The sequence below is a fragment of the Nomascus leucogenys genome, chromosome 12 (genome assembly GCF_006542625.1).
Source record: "Nomascus leucogenys isolate Asia chromosome 12, Asia_NLE_v1, whole genome shotgun sequence".
NCBI classification, from domain to species: Eukaryota; Metazoa; Chordata; class Mammalia; order Primates; family Hylobatidae; genus Nomascus; species Nomascus leucogenys.
The window spans coordinates 34,983,986-35,000,597 of record NC_044392.1 but is presented as its reverse complement, the minus strand read 5'-3'; the positions used below and the strand labels follow the sequence as shown (position 1 = coordinate 35,000,597).

Here is a 16,612-nt window from a genome sequence, read left to right as displayed (position 1 = left end):
GCCTGGAGAGCTCGTCCAAGCAAGTGCAACCCGCTGGTGACTGCAAATGAGCACATGGAACTGTGCGCCCACGCTACGCTCGGTTAAAATCAATCCGGGCTCCTCCTGCCTCGTCCATGCCGAGGTCACACGCAGCACTGGAAGCGGCCTGCATCGGGCGGGGCAGGAGAAGGCCGAGGGCAAGGCTGCCCAGGCCCGCCAGGGACTGCCCGGACGGCGCGCGGACCGGCCGGAAGCCGCGCCTAGAGGAGGGCCCCGGAGCTCGCGCGGGCTCCGTCCCCCGGCGCCGCCGAGGCCTGCTGACATCAGCCGCGCTCCTCCCCTCGCCTCCCAACACCCTCAGCTCCGGGCCGGACCCTCCCTCCTCCCACCACGTGTCCTCCCCGCTCCCTCCCGAGGGGCCGCGCGCACGGGAGGACGGAGAGGCGGAAAGGATGGCGCTGTGACAGCCGGGCCGGAGCCCTCGCGTCCCCACCCCGCGCCCTGGCCGCTGGGCCCGGCGGTGAGTGCGCGCGGGCGGGGGCGGCGGCGGCGCGGCCCCTCCCCCGGGTCCCGGGCGGCTGGGCCGCGGCGGGGGCGGGAGCGCCGAGGCTGCGCCGCCGCCGCCGCCGCCTTTGTTGCGGGCCCGCCGGGGAGGCGGGCGGCGCCGGCTTTCGCCGCCCGGCAGGTGCGCTGGGGCCGGGAGGGGGCCAGGTGGGGAGGCGGGCCGGGCGGAGGGGGCGGCGGAAGCGCTCCCGGCGCGGGGCCGCGGAGAAAGGGAAATGGGGCAAGATGGCTGGAGAAATCCGAACGCGCCCGGGGGCGCGGCGGCGGTGGCGCAGGCGGGGCAGGGCGGGCGGCGGCCCTGGTTGCGGCACCTTAGCGCGGGGAGGCGGCCCCTCCCACCTCTGCCCCGGAGCCGGCAGGGAGACCGCGGCCAAGTTCGGGCCCCAGCTGCAGGCATCTGAAGCCTAGACCCATCCATGCCGCGTTCGCCTATCTTTTTTGGAAATATCGAAGGAACCGACTTTGAACTCCAGAGGGATCTTTTCTTTGGAGGTCCCCCGATGCAGCCCTCAAGATGCACCCGCACTCCACACCTAGGAATTGCCCGCGCCCGTGGAGGGCAGGAGCGCGGCCCTTTGTACTGGCCAAGAGTCAGCGAATAGAGAATTTGCAGCCCAGAGGCAATGGGTTATTTCCCTGTCGGGGTGGGCCCCAGCCGATTTCTGCACCTTTTTGGGTATCCAGGCATACCCCTCGCTATGTTAGTCACTGACTCCTGGGTTTGCAAAGTCCCTTAAGGTAGAATGACCCTATTTTCTGAACCAGCTCGTGGACAGAACCTTTGAATTTGGAAAATCCAGGCAATGGGCCTACTGAGCCAACCGCTCCGCCCATGCTTAACTGGCTTCTAGCACCCGTTCCAGTTGAGTAAGTGTCCAATCTGTGTTCAGACACCTTCACTGATAGGAAATCAGCACTCTTCCCCTACCTCTGATTCCTGTCTGGGTGGCACTGTCTGTGAGAAAGTACTGCCTTTCTCACTGCTTAAAACCTTTTCCAGGAATATTTACCCACTGGCCGGCCTCAGTTCTGCCATCCAGTCTCTACAAACCAGTCTGGGTTCTCTTCCCCAGATAGCTTTTTAAATATTTGAAGGCAGCCAGATATGTTATCTACCCATAGCCTCTCTTATCATAATTAAACATGTCACCCTGTAGCTTCCTGGCCGACTCTGTTTCCTTACTTCCCTCCAGCGGGAACAGTGCTTGGGGCTAAAGAGGTTTGTATGTGGCTCAGCCTCCCCCATCACAGGCTTTGGGGAGGTCACAGTGACACCTGGTTTTTCTGAACCTGAATCTTGCTTGCAGAGATGGAGTCCACAGCCTACCCTCTCAATTTGACCCTGAAAGAAGAGGAAGAGGAAGAAGAGATTCAGAGCCGGGAACTAGAGGACAGCCCGGCAGACATGCAGAAAGTACGAATCTGCTCTGAGGGTGGATGGGTAAGTAAGAAGGTGTGGAGTCCACACAGCCAGCAGATGCAGGCCTGAGAGCCCAGCTTGCTTTAAGTCTCCTCCTCAGACAGACGTGGGAAGTAAAAATAGCCCAGCCCGGTGTGTTTGCATTCCTGAGAAAACAGCTCTGTGGCTTTAAAAGGCAGTGCAAAGAATGGAGGAGGTGGTTATGGAAACAGTCCCTCAGCCATGTAGCTTGTCATCGTTCAATTGGAAGTCCTAGAAGCCAGGACCTTGTCTCTCGTTCACCCACTTCTCCTGCACTGTGTTTGATGCCAGGCACATTGTAGGCACCAAGTAAATGTTTGTTGACTTACTGCTGGTTGAAGGGAACCATTTTAAATAAGACTCGAGTCATTGGGTTGACATGAGAGGTTAGGCTAGTTGGTTCTGTGTGAGCACCTCTTACCACAGTTCACACAGGAGAGCTGCCTGTCCAGCTGACCTGGATAGAAATGGTGGGCAGCAGGGAATACAGAGATTCAGGGTATACACGCAGAATAGTATCATAGAGATCAGTTTATACAAATGCAAATGCAGTAGATATTTATAGTTATTCACCGTAGTTACTGGACTTCTTGGTAATTAGGCATGAATAGTAAACATTTTAAATAAGCAACACATTGACATTCCTTTTCTCCGCTTATTTTCTGTTGTGTATAAACATTGTCAGTATACATAGTATCCTTTGCTTCCATGAAGAGCCCCTATCCATACAAGCATGGTACTTCTAAATTGTTCCCTACCACAGGAGGGAACTGGGATGCAGAAAGATTATCTGCCTTGCCCTAAGGATACACATGAACACTGACATTTGTTCTTCAAAACAGGTCTCCTGAGCTCCACCCTTAAAGGTAATGCATTTTACCATATGTATGCTATACCTTAATTTAAAAAAAAAAAAAAAAAAAAAGGCAGTGCAACCACAGGGTCTCAGTTTGCCACTCTAGCTGTGGATGCTGCGCTGCCTTTGTCTCATCAGTGTTCTTTGCCCACCACATCCTTCTTCCCAATTCTGATCCGAGCAGGCGTCAGGTCCATTTAGCCTGGAACAAGACCTCAAGGCAGTCGAAACTCAGGGCTTTGAGGCTAAATTGGTCAACCTAGAACATCTAAATGGAGAGCCTTGGAGAACAGGTGCAATAAAAGTGAATGTGTTGGGACAGTGAGGAAGGAGCAAGATGAAGACCAACCGTGCTTGGGTGGGGAAGGAAGGATGTAACCAGAAGGGCTGGAGGAGGGAGTCCAGCAGCTGGTGGTGCTGGGGATTGGGCATTTGTGGCCTCCAGGCAATCAGCCATCCATCCACAGTTAGCAAGCACAGTGCTGGGCATAAAGAGAGGCTCTTTTCCTGATGGAATTTCCAGCCTTGTGAGCAAGGCAGGAAAGTAAACATAAGTACTAGTAAGCATAGTGTGCAGAGTGCAGTGGTGGAAGTCTGCAAGGATGCACCAGGAGCCAAGATCGGGGGATGCCTCATTCAGGCTGAGAACTCCGGGGCTTCCTGGACAAGGCCTAATCTTGACAGTGAGCAATTTTGCCCCCACCCCTGGACATTTGGCAACATCTGGAAACACTACCCCCTTTCCCCACCCCTGGATATTTGGCAATATCTGGAAACACTTTTGTTTGTCTGACTTGGTGGGGGGTGCGTTGGGGACTGGGAGATCCTCCTGGCATCTAGTGGGTAGAAGCCAGGGGTGCTGCTAGACATCTACAGTGCACAGGATGCCACCCCCCCGCCACACACACACACACACACATACACACACACAACAAAGAAGTAACTGGCCCAAAATGTCAGTTGTGCTGAGGTTGAGAAACCCTGCTCTAGAGCATTAAATTAGAAGAAAAGAATCTGTTTTTAAAATATGTATTTTGGTTATAGAGAATTATGTTAGGGTGATCAGTGAAAGCTTTTCAAGCATAAGAACTATGATAATATATTAGGATCAAATTCCATAGAATTGAAATAGAAATACAATTTTAAGTAGAAAAAATAAAAAATGTACTTTGAACTGAGTCTTAGTCATTATGGAATCAGCCAAGGGAAGGGAAGGGGGTTGCATTCCAGGCAAGAGGACAGCACAGGCAAAAGCACTGGGGAGAGGAGCTTGGGTGCAGAGTTAGGAGCAGCTCCTGCAGCTGGAACCTGAAACTCATGGCAGGGAGTGGAAGGGGATCAGGCATAGGAGGCCAGGCCAGGGGCCAGAGCCAGCCAGGAGGACATGGAGTGCTATGCCAGCGAGTTTGAGCTTTCTCCTTAGCTCTGTGGAATGAGGCCTTAGCCCATCTTTCTAAGGGAGGCCTCAGGCTCTCTACAGCCACCATGCTAAGGCCTGAGTGGCCTGCTAAGAAAGCAAAGCTTTGGCATCAGACTTTCTAGCTCTGTGACCTTGGACAAGTTACCTAACCACTCTGTTTCCTTACCCATAAAAGTGAGGTAGTGATCCCCGTGTCCCTAGTTTAGAGGATTCAGTGAGAGAATATATTTATATGATTGAGTGTCCTATACAGTGCTTGGCACATAGCAGGCACTCCATCAGTGGATCAGTACAAACTACCCCCTGCCCCGAGATCCCTGCGTCTTTGCTGGGTAGCTGCAAGGCTTTAGCGAGACTGTGCAAGGTGTAAGCACTTTACAACATTTACCCTTTGAGATAGCATTGGAATGCCAACTTCCTGAGCAGAGCAAGGCAGTGCACACAAGCTAGAGGAAGAACACTTATCCAGTGAGCCCTTGATCTTCTGAGGAAAGGGAGGAGGGCAGGGATTGAGGGTCCCTACCTGCAAGGCCAAGAAGGGGTGTCTGGAGGTGGTACACAGACTGCCTGACTTCTCAGTTTTGCCCAGGGCCGGCCCTGTTTACCTTCTGCTGTGTTGAGCCAGATAAAAGGCCTCTGTGGAGCGAGGGGAGGCCTGCGCAGCAGGGCCTGGCTGAAGGATCGCTCCATTCTCACAGAGGCTTGCTGTGAGGAGAATTTCTAAGCCACTACACTGTGCCTCTGGAGCATAATGTGGGCTTGTTTGAAGATCCTCCGTGGCTCAGTCATCAATAGGAGGAGATGAATCCTGCACCAGCCCCCAGCTTTCTTCCTGCAGCTTCAGGGCTCCTGATACCTGATGTTTTTACCAGGCCTAGAATATGTTACCCCCCCTAAGAGTATTGATGGCCCCTCTGAAATGACAGGCATAGCCAGTCCTGTTCCCATTTTATCAGCAAAGGGAAAGGGACTATAAATAGGTATGGCCTAGATCTGGAACTTCCCAGGGAGAAAAAAAGGCCAAAGAAACAGTTCTTTAAAAGCCTGGGAACTGGGAAAGGAGTGGGGTGGAAAATTCCTGGGCTGACTGGCTTTCCAGGGCGAGGAAGTCTGAGGAAAACCTGGAGACGAAGCCGTTTTACCTCATATTTCACACTTAGGGGTGTTTGTCCATTCTTACTCCAAAGAGTAGATTTGGTTTTGTGACAGATAAAATTTAATGATTCTTTGAAACAGTTCCAAGTAGAACAAGAGAAGGGAAATCCAGAGATTTGCCTAGATTGTATATTCAAAAACACATTTTTCAGTGACTACTAGCTACAGGAAGTGTCCTAGGCTTAGGGAAGCAAAAAGGAGTGAGTACAGGTCCTGCTTTCAACAAGCTCAGATTTTAGTGGAGGGAGCAGACAAGTCAACCAAAAGAATTCTGCAGTGTGATGAGTGCTCCGGCAGTGTGGAGCCCAGGGCATCTCAGGGACATGTGGGTGTGCTCACAGCATGGCACAGAGTGGGCTTCCTGGGGAGCAGGGATTTTGGGTTGAGTCCTGGAAGATGGGTGGGTGTCAGCCAGACCAAGAAAGGGGAGGCCCTCCAAGGCCAGGGGAGAATATGGGCCAAGGTGTGGGGGCGTCAGGGAATGGTTGTTCAGAGAACTGCACACAGCTGAGTACAAGTGGAGCACAGAGCTGGGGAGAGTTGAGGGTTAGTCATCAGGGAGGCAGCTGTGCTTGGTATTGCTGGATCCTTGGGGTCAGGCAGTGGTGGGCCCAAAACGCAACCCCACCATTTATTGGCTATGACATTAGCCTGGAAATGAGACCTCTTTAACCCCATATTCTCCTTGATTAAGTAGGGGCATGGTGGCATGTGCCTCTAATCCCAGCTACTAGGGAGGCTGAGGCAGGAGAATGGCTTGAACTCGGGAGGCAGAGGTTGCAGTGAGCCAAGATCGTGCTACTGCACTCCAGCCTGGGCAACAGAGCAAGACTCCATCTCAAAAAAAAAAAAAAATAGGCGTATCTACTCCTCTACAGGCCCGTTGCGGGGAATAAATGAAGCAGTTACAGGCCCTTTCCTAGTACGTGCTTCTTATGTGTGAGGTGCTGTGGAGGTGGGGAGAGAACAAGGGGGCTTCCTTGGGTCAGGGAGGAAAGGCCAATGTATGTAAGTGACTGATGGCCTGACCCCTGAAGTGGCTGCAGGCTATATAGCATATGGACACTGATTTTCTAAGCTGAGGAAAAACTATCATAATCACCCAGACCCAAGATACAGCTTTGGGAAATAGCTTCGAAGGCAACAATACGAAATAACCAGCCTGAAACAAGCCATCCAGTGCCTTCTTATCACTAAATAGGATGAGCTTTGGAGTAGGATTTTTAATGACTGAAATAAGAAATACAGTTAAAAACAAAAACAGGAGGCTGGTTTGGGTGGCTCGGCTGCCTTGGGCTACTGAGGAGCCCCCTGGTGCTGGGCCAGGAAGCAGAGGAATAGGGGAGGGATGCAGTCCTTTGGGCTTTCTGCCTACCTGGTCCAGGATCAAAGTGAATGAGTTTGCTCTGGCATCTCATTACATATATTAAGCTGTAATTAGCCCTTCTTTCTTCCTCTTCATGCTCTTGTGGATTGGAAAGGCCAAGTAGGGCCCCTTCTCTCAGTGGCTCCTCCCTGGGCAGCTGTGGGTTCCAAGTCTAACACTTTGGTTAGTACCCTTGGAAATGCAGTGCCCTGGAAACCCACAAAGATCTCATGGAGGGCAGTGATCCTATTCAGATTTACAAACCCAACTCACCCCGCCCGGTGCCGAGGGTCTTTTTCTGGGGTGGGAGGGAATTGGGGGTGCGTGTGTTGGTGGAACACTTGGTCTGGGTGTGGGGGGCTTAAGTCTTGGGTCAGAGGTGAGCCGTGAGCAGCTCTCACCACAGTGCATGAGGGTACAATGTCCCAGTGTCCTCCAACCGGTGATCATGGTAGGGAGTTAGTTTTCTTCTCAAAGTGCTGCTTACCTTATCTGAACTGACAGTGGCAGCCGCTGTGGTGGGCACAGAAGGACTGTGCTCTTGCCCTTGTTGGCCTCCAGCAGCTGTATGAATGTGGACAGTCCATTTGCCCCTGGGTCAGGGTCCCTCACCTGACCTGTGAGAGGACAGGCTGTGCTGGGCTGTCTGTAAGGTCCTGTCCGCTCTGAAAGTCTGTCTGCATGTGCCTGTTTGTCATTGTGAAAGGGCTGTTCACTCTTCCAGGTACCAGCCCTATTTGATGAGGTGGCCATATATTTTTCCGATGAGGAGTGGGAAGTTTTGACGGAGCAACAAAAGGCCCTCTACCGGGAAGTCATGAGGATGAATTATGAAACTGTCCTGTCCCTGGGTAAAGCCTTGTTTTCCTTTGTCTCCTGGAAGCTCTGAGCCCAGAGAATTGTTCCCATGCCTCTCTTCTCTGGTATATCCAATGTCCCTGTCTCCTGAACTTAGACTCTGCCTCCTCAATGTCCGTGCCCGTTTATTCCAGTTTTTGATTTGGGCAGTATATAAATATTGTGTCGTCCTACTCGGCAACCCGTGCTGCCTCAGAACTGCCCCCATTCAACCCAGGCATTCACATTTAAGGATAAAAACCATATAACCTTAGAAGTGTCACCATGGATCTGGGCCTGTGCCTCACTGTTCCTTACAAGAGAAGGCAGGCGTTAATGTTACCCTGTCAGCCTCAGAAATTTGGGGACATACCCTCCCAAAGACTGTTTGCTCTTCTCCCCAACTTCCACCCCAAATTGATATCACACATCTTATCAGCAGAATGTAATCATTTGAAGAGATTTCCCAGTTTGCTTATACAGATACCAAAATGTTAATTGGATCAACAGCTGCATTCACCCTCTTCCCTGCTAAATGCAGTTCTTTTATTGTTGGTGCCAATACCGTCCCTCATTAGGAGAGATCTACCCATTCCCTTAGAGAGACATATTTTCCATTATCTTTTTTCTTTAAGTATCCCTGAGCCTTTTTCCCCTTGTTTTTCACAAAGAAGGGGAGAGTGGCTCTTAAGTATTTTAAAGTACTTATTTTGGTAGTGCTCCAGGACAGTAACACACAGCTGTTACCGATTTTATTTCCTATAAACAGAATTCCCATTCCCTAAGCCAGACATGATCACCCGTTTGGAAGGGGAGGAGGAGTCTCAGAATTCTGACGAGTGGCAGCTCCAAGGAGGCACCTCTGCAGGTACTACAAGTAAAGCAGTTCAGTGTCCATCCACCTGGGAACATTGTGAAGTGGGATTTTCAGTGTACATTCCATGGGGTATTTAAGAGGTAGAAGGATTATGGGTTTTGGAGTTTTGAAATCTCCCTCTTTGCAGTGCTAAATGTGTGACAATGTGTTAACAGGCAACTGCTTTTACCTCAGAGCTTCCATTCTTCCTCTATCAGCTCTGAGTAAAAAGACTCGATGTATGACCTTCTTTGTGGATGAAGCAAAATGAGGCTTGTGCAGTGCTGGGTCCAGTGCACCTTCTGGCTGAACAGGGCTACCTCAGTAGCGTACCATGTGCCTCTGCAAACTAAGAGTAGTGAGAGGAAGCATGCTTCCTGAGTTACCTGGCTCCCTGTCCATCTCATACTGGATAGAAAAAGCAACAGCAGTCATAGCATACATTTGAGCAAATGTATCTAAGAAGTACCTAGTCCTTTGTCAAGAAAAATGGTTATTGAGGCCGCAGTTGAATAAATATGGCATTGCCTCCAGACGGCCAAAATAGTTTTGTCTTTTCTCCGGAAGTAAGAGTTTAAAATGCCATATTTCACTGACTCTGAGACATGTTTTTCTCCCATTGCTTTACTGTCTCTGAAATTGAGAATGCCTCTTAAAATCAGTGGCATGTCATAGCTTAATTAGTAGTGTTTTCTTTCTTAGTGGCACATAATGATGCATCCTACAACTGATGACATTTTAGTTTGGGTGAGATAGGGTAATTTCCCCAAATCATACTCAACTTCTGTGACCACCTTCTAAATATAAAGTGAAACCCGGTTCCACCGTTAATGTGCAAGAACTAATTTTCTGCCTTATAAGCTTAACTTTGCTAAGTGTGGTTTTTGCTATAGGTTTTCCTGGTTCTAAAGGGATATGATTCAGGCCATGATGCATCTCTGTAATATTATATGGTAGTATGGTTAACATTTGGCTTCTCATTCACATAAAAAGTGTTTTGATGCAAACATGGCCCCCAAATTATTTGGTCCAAGCTTGGTGCCTCTGTTCAGTTCCCAGCTCTGCCACTTTCTGGCTTGGCTACCTTGGTGCATTATGTAACCTCTGTAGCCTCCCCTTCTTCATCTGCAAAGAGGGAACAGTGATACTTAAGAGTTATTAAGAGAACTAGGTGTGGGTAGTCCATATAAACTGGCATATGGATAAGGACTTAGGCAATGTTACCTGTTATTAAAGTTACTACTTTTGGTGAACTTCAGATTAAGGTATTCTTAGCATTTCAACCCCCAAAAATCAGGGTATAAGCCGTTTTACTTACTGGCATTATTTTTGCCCCTCACTATTTGTCTCCCAGAAAATGAAGAATCTGATGTAAAGCCTCCAGACTGGCCAAACCCAATGAATGCTACCTCCCAGTTTCCTCAGCCTCAGCACTTTGACAGCTTTGGCCTCCGTCTGCCTCGGGATATCACAGAGCTGCCCGAGTGGACTGAGGGGTACCCCTTCTACATGGCCATGGGCTTCCCAGGGTATGACCTCTCGGCTGATGACATAGCTGGGAAGTTTCAGTTCAGCCGGGGCATGCGCCGCAGTTATGACGCAGGGTTCAAGCTGATGGTGGTGGAATACGCTGAGAGCACCAACAACTGCCAGGCTGCCAAGCAGTTTGGAGTATTGGAAAAAAACGTTCGAGACTGGCGCAAAGTGAAGCCACAGCTTCAAAACGCCCACGCCATGCGGCGGGCATTCCGAGGCCCCAAGAATGGGAGGTTTGCTCTGGTGGACCAGCGTGTGGCCGAATATGTCAGATACATGCAGGCCAAAGGGGACCCCATCACCCGGGAGGCGATGCAGCTGAAAGCTCTCGAAATCGCCCAGGAAATGAACATTCCAGAGAAAGGGTTCAAGGCAAGCTTGGGTTGGTGTCGAAGAATGATGAGAAGGTATGACCTGTCTCTGAGGCATAAAGTGCCCGTGCCCCAGCACCTGCCAGAAGACCTGACTGAGAAACTCGTCACTTACCAGCGCAGTGTCCTGGCTCTGCGCAGGGCGCATGACTATGAGATAGCTCAGATGGGGAATGCAGATGAGACGCCCATTTGTTTAGAGGTGCCGTCACGGGTAACTGTTGATAACCAGGGCGAAAAGCCTGTCTTGGTCAAGACACCAGGCAGGGAAAAACTGAAAATCACAGCAATGCTTGGTGTCTTGGCTGATGGGAGGAAGTTACCACCGTACATCATTTTGAGGGGAACGTATATCCCCCCGGGGAAGTTTCCCAGTGGGATGGAAATCCGCTGCCACCGGTATGGGTGGATGACTGAAGACTTGATGCAGGACTGGTTGGAAGTGGTGTGGAGACGGAGGACAGGAGCAGTGCCCAAGCAGCGAGGGATGCTGATCTTGAATGGCTTCCGGGGCCATGCCACAGATTCCGTGAAGAACTCCATGGAAAGCATGAACACTGACATGGTGATCATCCCAGGGGGTCTGACCTCACAGCTTCAGGTGCTGGATGTTGTGGTCTACAAGCCACTGAATGACAGTGTGCGGGCCCAGTACTCCAACTGGCTTCTGGCTGGGAACCTGGCGCTGAGCCCAACTGGGAATGCTAAGAAGCCACCCCTGGGCCTCTTTCTGGAGTGGGTCATGGTCGCATGGAATAGCATCTCAAGTGAGTCCATCGTCCAAGGGTTCAAGAAGTGCCATATCTCCAGCAACTTGGAGGAAGAAGACGATGTCCTGTGGGAAATCGAGAGTGAGTTGCCAGGAGGAGGAGAACCACCCAAAGAATGTGACACCGAAAGCATGGCTGAGGGCAACTGAAGGGAAAGGGAAAGGTAACCACTCAGGAGTAGATACTCAGTGCCTTTGCTGACATGTCTGTGTTCTACAAACACCTTCTCTCCATTATTTTTCTGTTTTTAAGTTCCCTTAGAGCCTACAGTGCAGTAGTACAGATCAGGGGTCCCCAACCCCCAGGCCACGGACCATACCGGTCCATGGCCTGTCAGGAACTGGGCTGCACAGCAGGAGGTGAGCGACAGGTGAGCAAGCATTACCACCTGAGCTCCGCCCCCTGTCACAGCAGCAGCATTAGATTCTCATAGGAGCACGAACCCTGTTGTGAACCGCACATGTGAGGGATCTACGTTGCAGGCTCCTCAATGCCTGATGATCTGAGGCGGAACAGTTTCATCCCAAAGCTATCCTGCCGCCCACTACCCGGCACTCCCTGGGTCCCTGCAAAAATTGCCTTCCATGAAACCAGTCCCTGCTGCCAAAAAAGTTGGGGACTGCTGGTATAGATAACAGACCATTAGCATTTTCTCCTTTATATGAAACATTTATTATTTGATTTATTTGTGTCTATTTTGCTCTGTGGCCTGGACCCAGAAACACTTGTATAATAGGTGAAATGAACAAAGAATGAGCTGCCAGAACATCTGAGAGCTGTAAAGTTGAAATTATTTGGACCCAAAGAAGCATAGTCTGACATTGTGCAGTTCACACAAAATTTTGTCTGAAAAGCCAACTTTTTTCTTTCCCTTTTAAATTATGCTGAACATTTAGGGTCAGTATGTGTAACTGACATGCTGGGACAGTTTTACTCACTTTTGCTGGCCTGTAAGACCGTGACACAGGGAGAGCACTAAGTGTGCCTTCAGTACAGTGTCCTCCGGGCCTTGGGTCTCAGTCCTGGAGCTGTCTACAGTATGCCACCAGCGAGTAAGAATAATAGCTTCTGCTTGCTTTTCCCTACAGAGTTCAGGAGATTGAAAACATCATGTTAGTCTCATTATGACCTTCACATGGGCTATGACAATAATTTCCTATAGTCAGCAGATGTCTGAAGGAAGGTATTTTTAAACTGAATCTTTACACCAAAAAAAGAAAATAAAACAGGGTGCATATCTAGGACTCTAGTGAGTAAAGCTTGAGGGCTGAGGACAATAGGCCTGGAATTTTCTGGGTTGAGTACACAAGAAGAACAGCTTTCAAAGGAAAGTAGGAATGGAGGCCTAACTGAGACAACACTAGTGAAATGACCCCACCCACCTACACCTCCAGAGAGGAGGAGGATGAGCATGTACAGCAGGGGGGACACCCACAAAGAACAAACAATTAATTTATTACCTCTTCGTTCTTATCTCCCTAATTATAAATTAATTTGATCCTCCAGACAGTATTTTATATGAAGGAAGAAGCCACCTCTTTTACAGAGGACCTGAAACCGTCAACCATCTTCACACATTCTTTTTCTTTCTTTTAAAGTATAATTAGGTATTTCCATCTTCCTTGCTTTTTTCTCCAAATGAAATGCTAATGGGAGCCTTATTTTACCCACTTCAGCTATATAAGTCCATCTGTGTTTCAAAGAGTGACTTATGTCTCCTGCCTTGCTTCCAAATTAAATTGTACTCATATTGCTGAATCCCATTGTAATTCTGGGATCCCTGGAATTACAATGGAGCAAGAAGTTCTTCTATTAAATTTAAAATCACCAAAATTGCTTTTTTTCCCCCTTGGGTCCTCCTCGCTTTGAGAAACCCCATGAATCCAGCCTCCCTTTTCTGCTGACCCTGACATTGCCTGCATTGGATATCAAACTGAATTACATTGAGTTTCCATCTTTTCTTCATTTACCTTTTGCTTTTCCCTCTCCTTGTTAGATAACATTTTTGTGCACTTTTAATTTCCTAAGCTCCTTACCACCTCAGGGACATGATTAAAAACTTCCAGAAGAGGAAAGGAGAAAAAGCTATGCTAAGTTGCATTTATGAATGTTGGCCCCTAATATTGGTCATGAGCTTTTGCTCTTCTAGACTGCCACAATTCTCTCTGCAGCTCCTGAGGAAGCGATGGGAGTAGACAGATTCCACAATGAACAAGAGATTTGGGAGGCCAAGTGGGCATAAACTACCTCTTGTCCTCTATTTGGAAATCTGAATGATGGAATTACTATGTTTGTTAAAAGTTATACCAAAAAGCCAAGGGTTAATTCATTTAGGTTCTCTCTGTTTTCCAGCAAATGGAACTCTGATTTAAACACCTGGGGAGGAAATTCCTCAAGATGATTATTCCTGAAAGTGTGGATGCGCTGGATGCGCAGGGAACATCAGGAAAAGGCCACGGGGCTCTGAACAGCCCGGGTCCAGACAGCAGCCTGTACATCCATCCCAGGACACAGCCCAGCCCCTCCCCACACCATACAAGGTATCAGAAAAGTCTAGGACCTATCATTTCATCAGAAACATGATCAGAAAAGAAACTGCTTCTGCCCCATTTCTTGTTTTGGAGATTACTCCATCTGTCCATCAAAAGAAACCTGTAAATATGAACGAACAAAGGTTCTTTCCTGGAGAAAAGACAATTTGTTCAACACCAACAAGGGACTCATCATATGGGCACAACTCTGGTGTCCTTCTGTGGAGAAAACCTCAAGTAAAGTTTTATTCTGCCTTTGAAAATGCTTCCAAAAGTAGACCCTGTCCCCACACAGGTCAAGACTACAGAGAAGGCTTTGTAGAAATGTGTTACCTATGTACGCCTGCTACTTACACATTTCCTCTTTTGGAAAAATGAGATACTTAGAATAACAAGAAAATTAAGACATACTGGCCTGGTGCCAGCAGATGGCTTTTCTATAGACAAACTAGGTTAGTGTGGAAGACATAGGTTAAAATAAACTATGCTGTTTTATTTATCTTCCCAACCTGATTGGCAGCTAGACTTTTTTAGGGTCTCATTTAATGGCCCTGTTTTTTTCATTGTTATATTTAATGAATAGGGCAGGATTTCGTATGCAAGCTCTTGTTTCTCAGGCTGCCTGCAGAAGAAGTCGCTATAAATTATCTGTTGTCTACATGGTACAAGGCCCACTGACTCATCTGATGCTTGTTTTGTTAATTTCTTTAATATTTTTATCACAGGGGCAGTGGGAGGGCTTGGGCTTTTAGCCACAGCTGTTTTAAGACTTCTGATCTCCTGCCCTGCAGGAATAAGTGGGAGGTCACTGAATTTTTACACTATAGTAATTTGCATTCCCACATAAGTTTGAGTTTACGAAAACATTCCTTTAAAGCGATCTGTGCTACAAAAAATATGCCAGGACCTCACAGACAAAGCCATTGCTAGAAATGTCATTCCAATGATCAAATCTGGAAACAGGCTGCCATAACCACTTTTTCCTTCCTGTAGACTCAGCTCACCTGTATATTAAACTGTTCTTGGCATCTTGAAACACCTATTTCTACTCAGGTACTCATTATCCTGTTACTGATTCACCTTTCTGATCCTTTTAAACCAGTTTTCCCCTAAGGGGGGAAATTTTACTTAACCTCTAGTATCTGAACAACTGTCAATATTTGAATTGTTGCCCCATTTGCTTTTACCTGTACTGTATTCTTGGTCATCTCAAATGGCGTCTAAACCCAGCTACTTTGCATTCCAGAAGTTTCCATTCCCTCCAATTCCACCTAATTTTTCATCTGTCCTAGTTACTGGCTCTTTCTTCATGTCTTATTTCTCTTGCTTTGGGAGCTTAAAAGATTTTACAAGACCTAAGTTTGGGTTTCTTCCTTGGAGCCATAGTTACCCTGCCAAGAAGAGTAGAAAATGGGTTCAACTCCTGTTTCGCTCCACCAACACCTCCGTGAGTCTCATCATCAGCTAAGCGATGATGCCTTACAGGTTGCATAGCACTGGAACTTTCCTAGAGTAACGGCTCTGCTGCCAGGGTTTCTCTGGGCTCATTCTTCCACTGACTTAATTATGATCTATGCCTAACAGAGCCCCAGTACAACTATTTTGCAGAATGGCTGTTACCCTAGAATTACTATAGCACATATTGAGATACAGTTGTACTCCCTAGTAGATAGGAACTGACCCCATCAATAAACTTTGATAATGAAGACAATAGGCTATGGTGGTTTTATTTCTTTACCTATTAGCATTGTGAAAAGTTACATTCAAGGTATTGGCTACACCTTATTCTCCATCCAGTTTGGTACCAATATATTACATCTTTCAATCAAAAAGTGTTCATGAGATGCAGCGTAAGTAATACTGGTATCTGTGAAGACACAGGGAAGAAAGTGTGCAGTGGAGCAAGTTTGGCATAAATAGCTTTTTTCCTCAGTCATGTTTGTATGCTCTCAGCAGTGGTTCATTACCAAAATCACATGAAAGAAATCCCATAAAGGGATCTGAATTTTAAATGAAAGTATGATGAACCCATAAGTCTTAATTATGCACTTTTAGTAAAATTAGTCCTGACAATTTACAGTGCCCATAAAGTAGTAGTCGATTCTCCAGGAATAATCTGGCAGTGTTATTTTTCCTTTTCAACCTATCAGCATTAAATGCTGAGCCACTCTCCAAGTCTGACCCCTAGACTAAAGCTTCCTTACTCTTTACTCTTCCTCCCAGAGCCATTTTGGAATGAGTCAAAGGCATGGTAGGACGTGGCATTTACCTGTGGTCATCACTTCAGGCAATGGAAAGAAGAAGTGTTTGTCCTTGGTTGATGAGAGAAGTGGGTGATAAAGGTGATAACGTGCTAAATAACAAACCTGCACACTTGTACCTCTGAACCTAAAATGTGTTTGTTTTTTTTTAAATTCAGAACAACAACAAAAGAACATGCTAAGCGAGTCCTCTCACCTGCCCGGTAAAATACAGCCGGCCTTATCACCTGGTTTTGCACAGTGATAAATTCCTGCAGGAAAAAATAAGTTTTATTCTAAGTCTGAAATTATATGGTTTCCAACAGCTTTTTCCCTCGTTAAAATAATTATTTTTCTACATGATGCTTGATAATAAGCATTTGTTTCTTAACCTACCTAATAATAAGCATTTGTTTCTTAACCTAATTAGAGAAGAGATTGCAGTCAAGAGTCCCCACAGCTGGCAGTGTTGTTATATATGGTACCAGCCTTTGGTGGACAGAGTTCAGATGTTTCAGGGGCTCTTGTGAAAATGCTAAGTATTACTGTTTCTACCTTACTGCCCTGCACTTCACCCCATCTCCTCTCTTTAGAAAATGATTTCATAGGAAAATTGGCATGGAGAGCAGATAGTAGAGTGTAGACCTGAAATACATGAGGCAAAGGGAGTCTTCCAGCATTCTATGG

The 16,612-nt window shown here is 47.8% G+C and overlaps 1 protein-coding gene across 2 annotated transcripts; it reads left to right on the top strand.

Moving 5' to 3' along the window:
- Positions 1–307: 307 nt before the first annotated feature.
- Positions 308–15,396, top strand: POGK (pogo transposable element derived with KRAB domain). Of its 2 annotated transcripts, none has more exons than XM_030824035.1 (6): positions 308–502; positions 1,854–1,987; positions 7,509–7,635; positions 8,391–8,489; positions 9,832–11,317; positions 13,507–15,396. In XM_030824035.1, exons 2-5 carry the CDS (start codon positions 1,856–1,858, stop codon positions 11,301–11,303), a joined length of 1,830 nt encoding a protein of 609 aa, XP_030679895.1. In that variant the 5' UTR covers positions 308–502; positions 1,854–1,855; the 3' UTR covers positions 11,304–11,317; positions 13,507–15,396. The 2 variants fall into 2 exon arrangements, with proteins under 2 accessions (XP_030679895.1, XP_030679896.1); XM_030824036.1 differs by having other exon boundaries at positions 351–667.
- Positions 15,397–16,612: the final 1,216 nt, after the last annotated feature.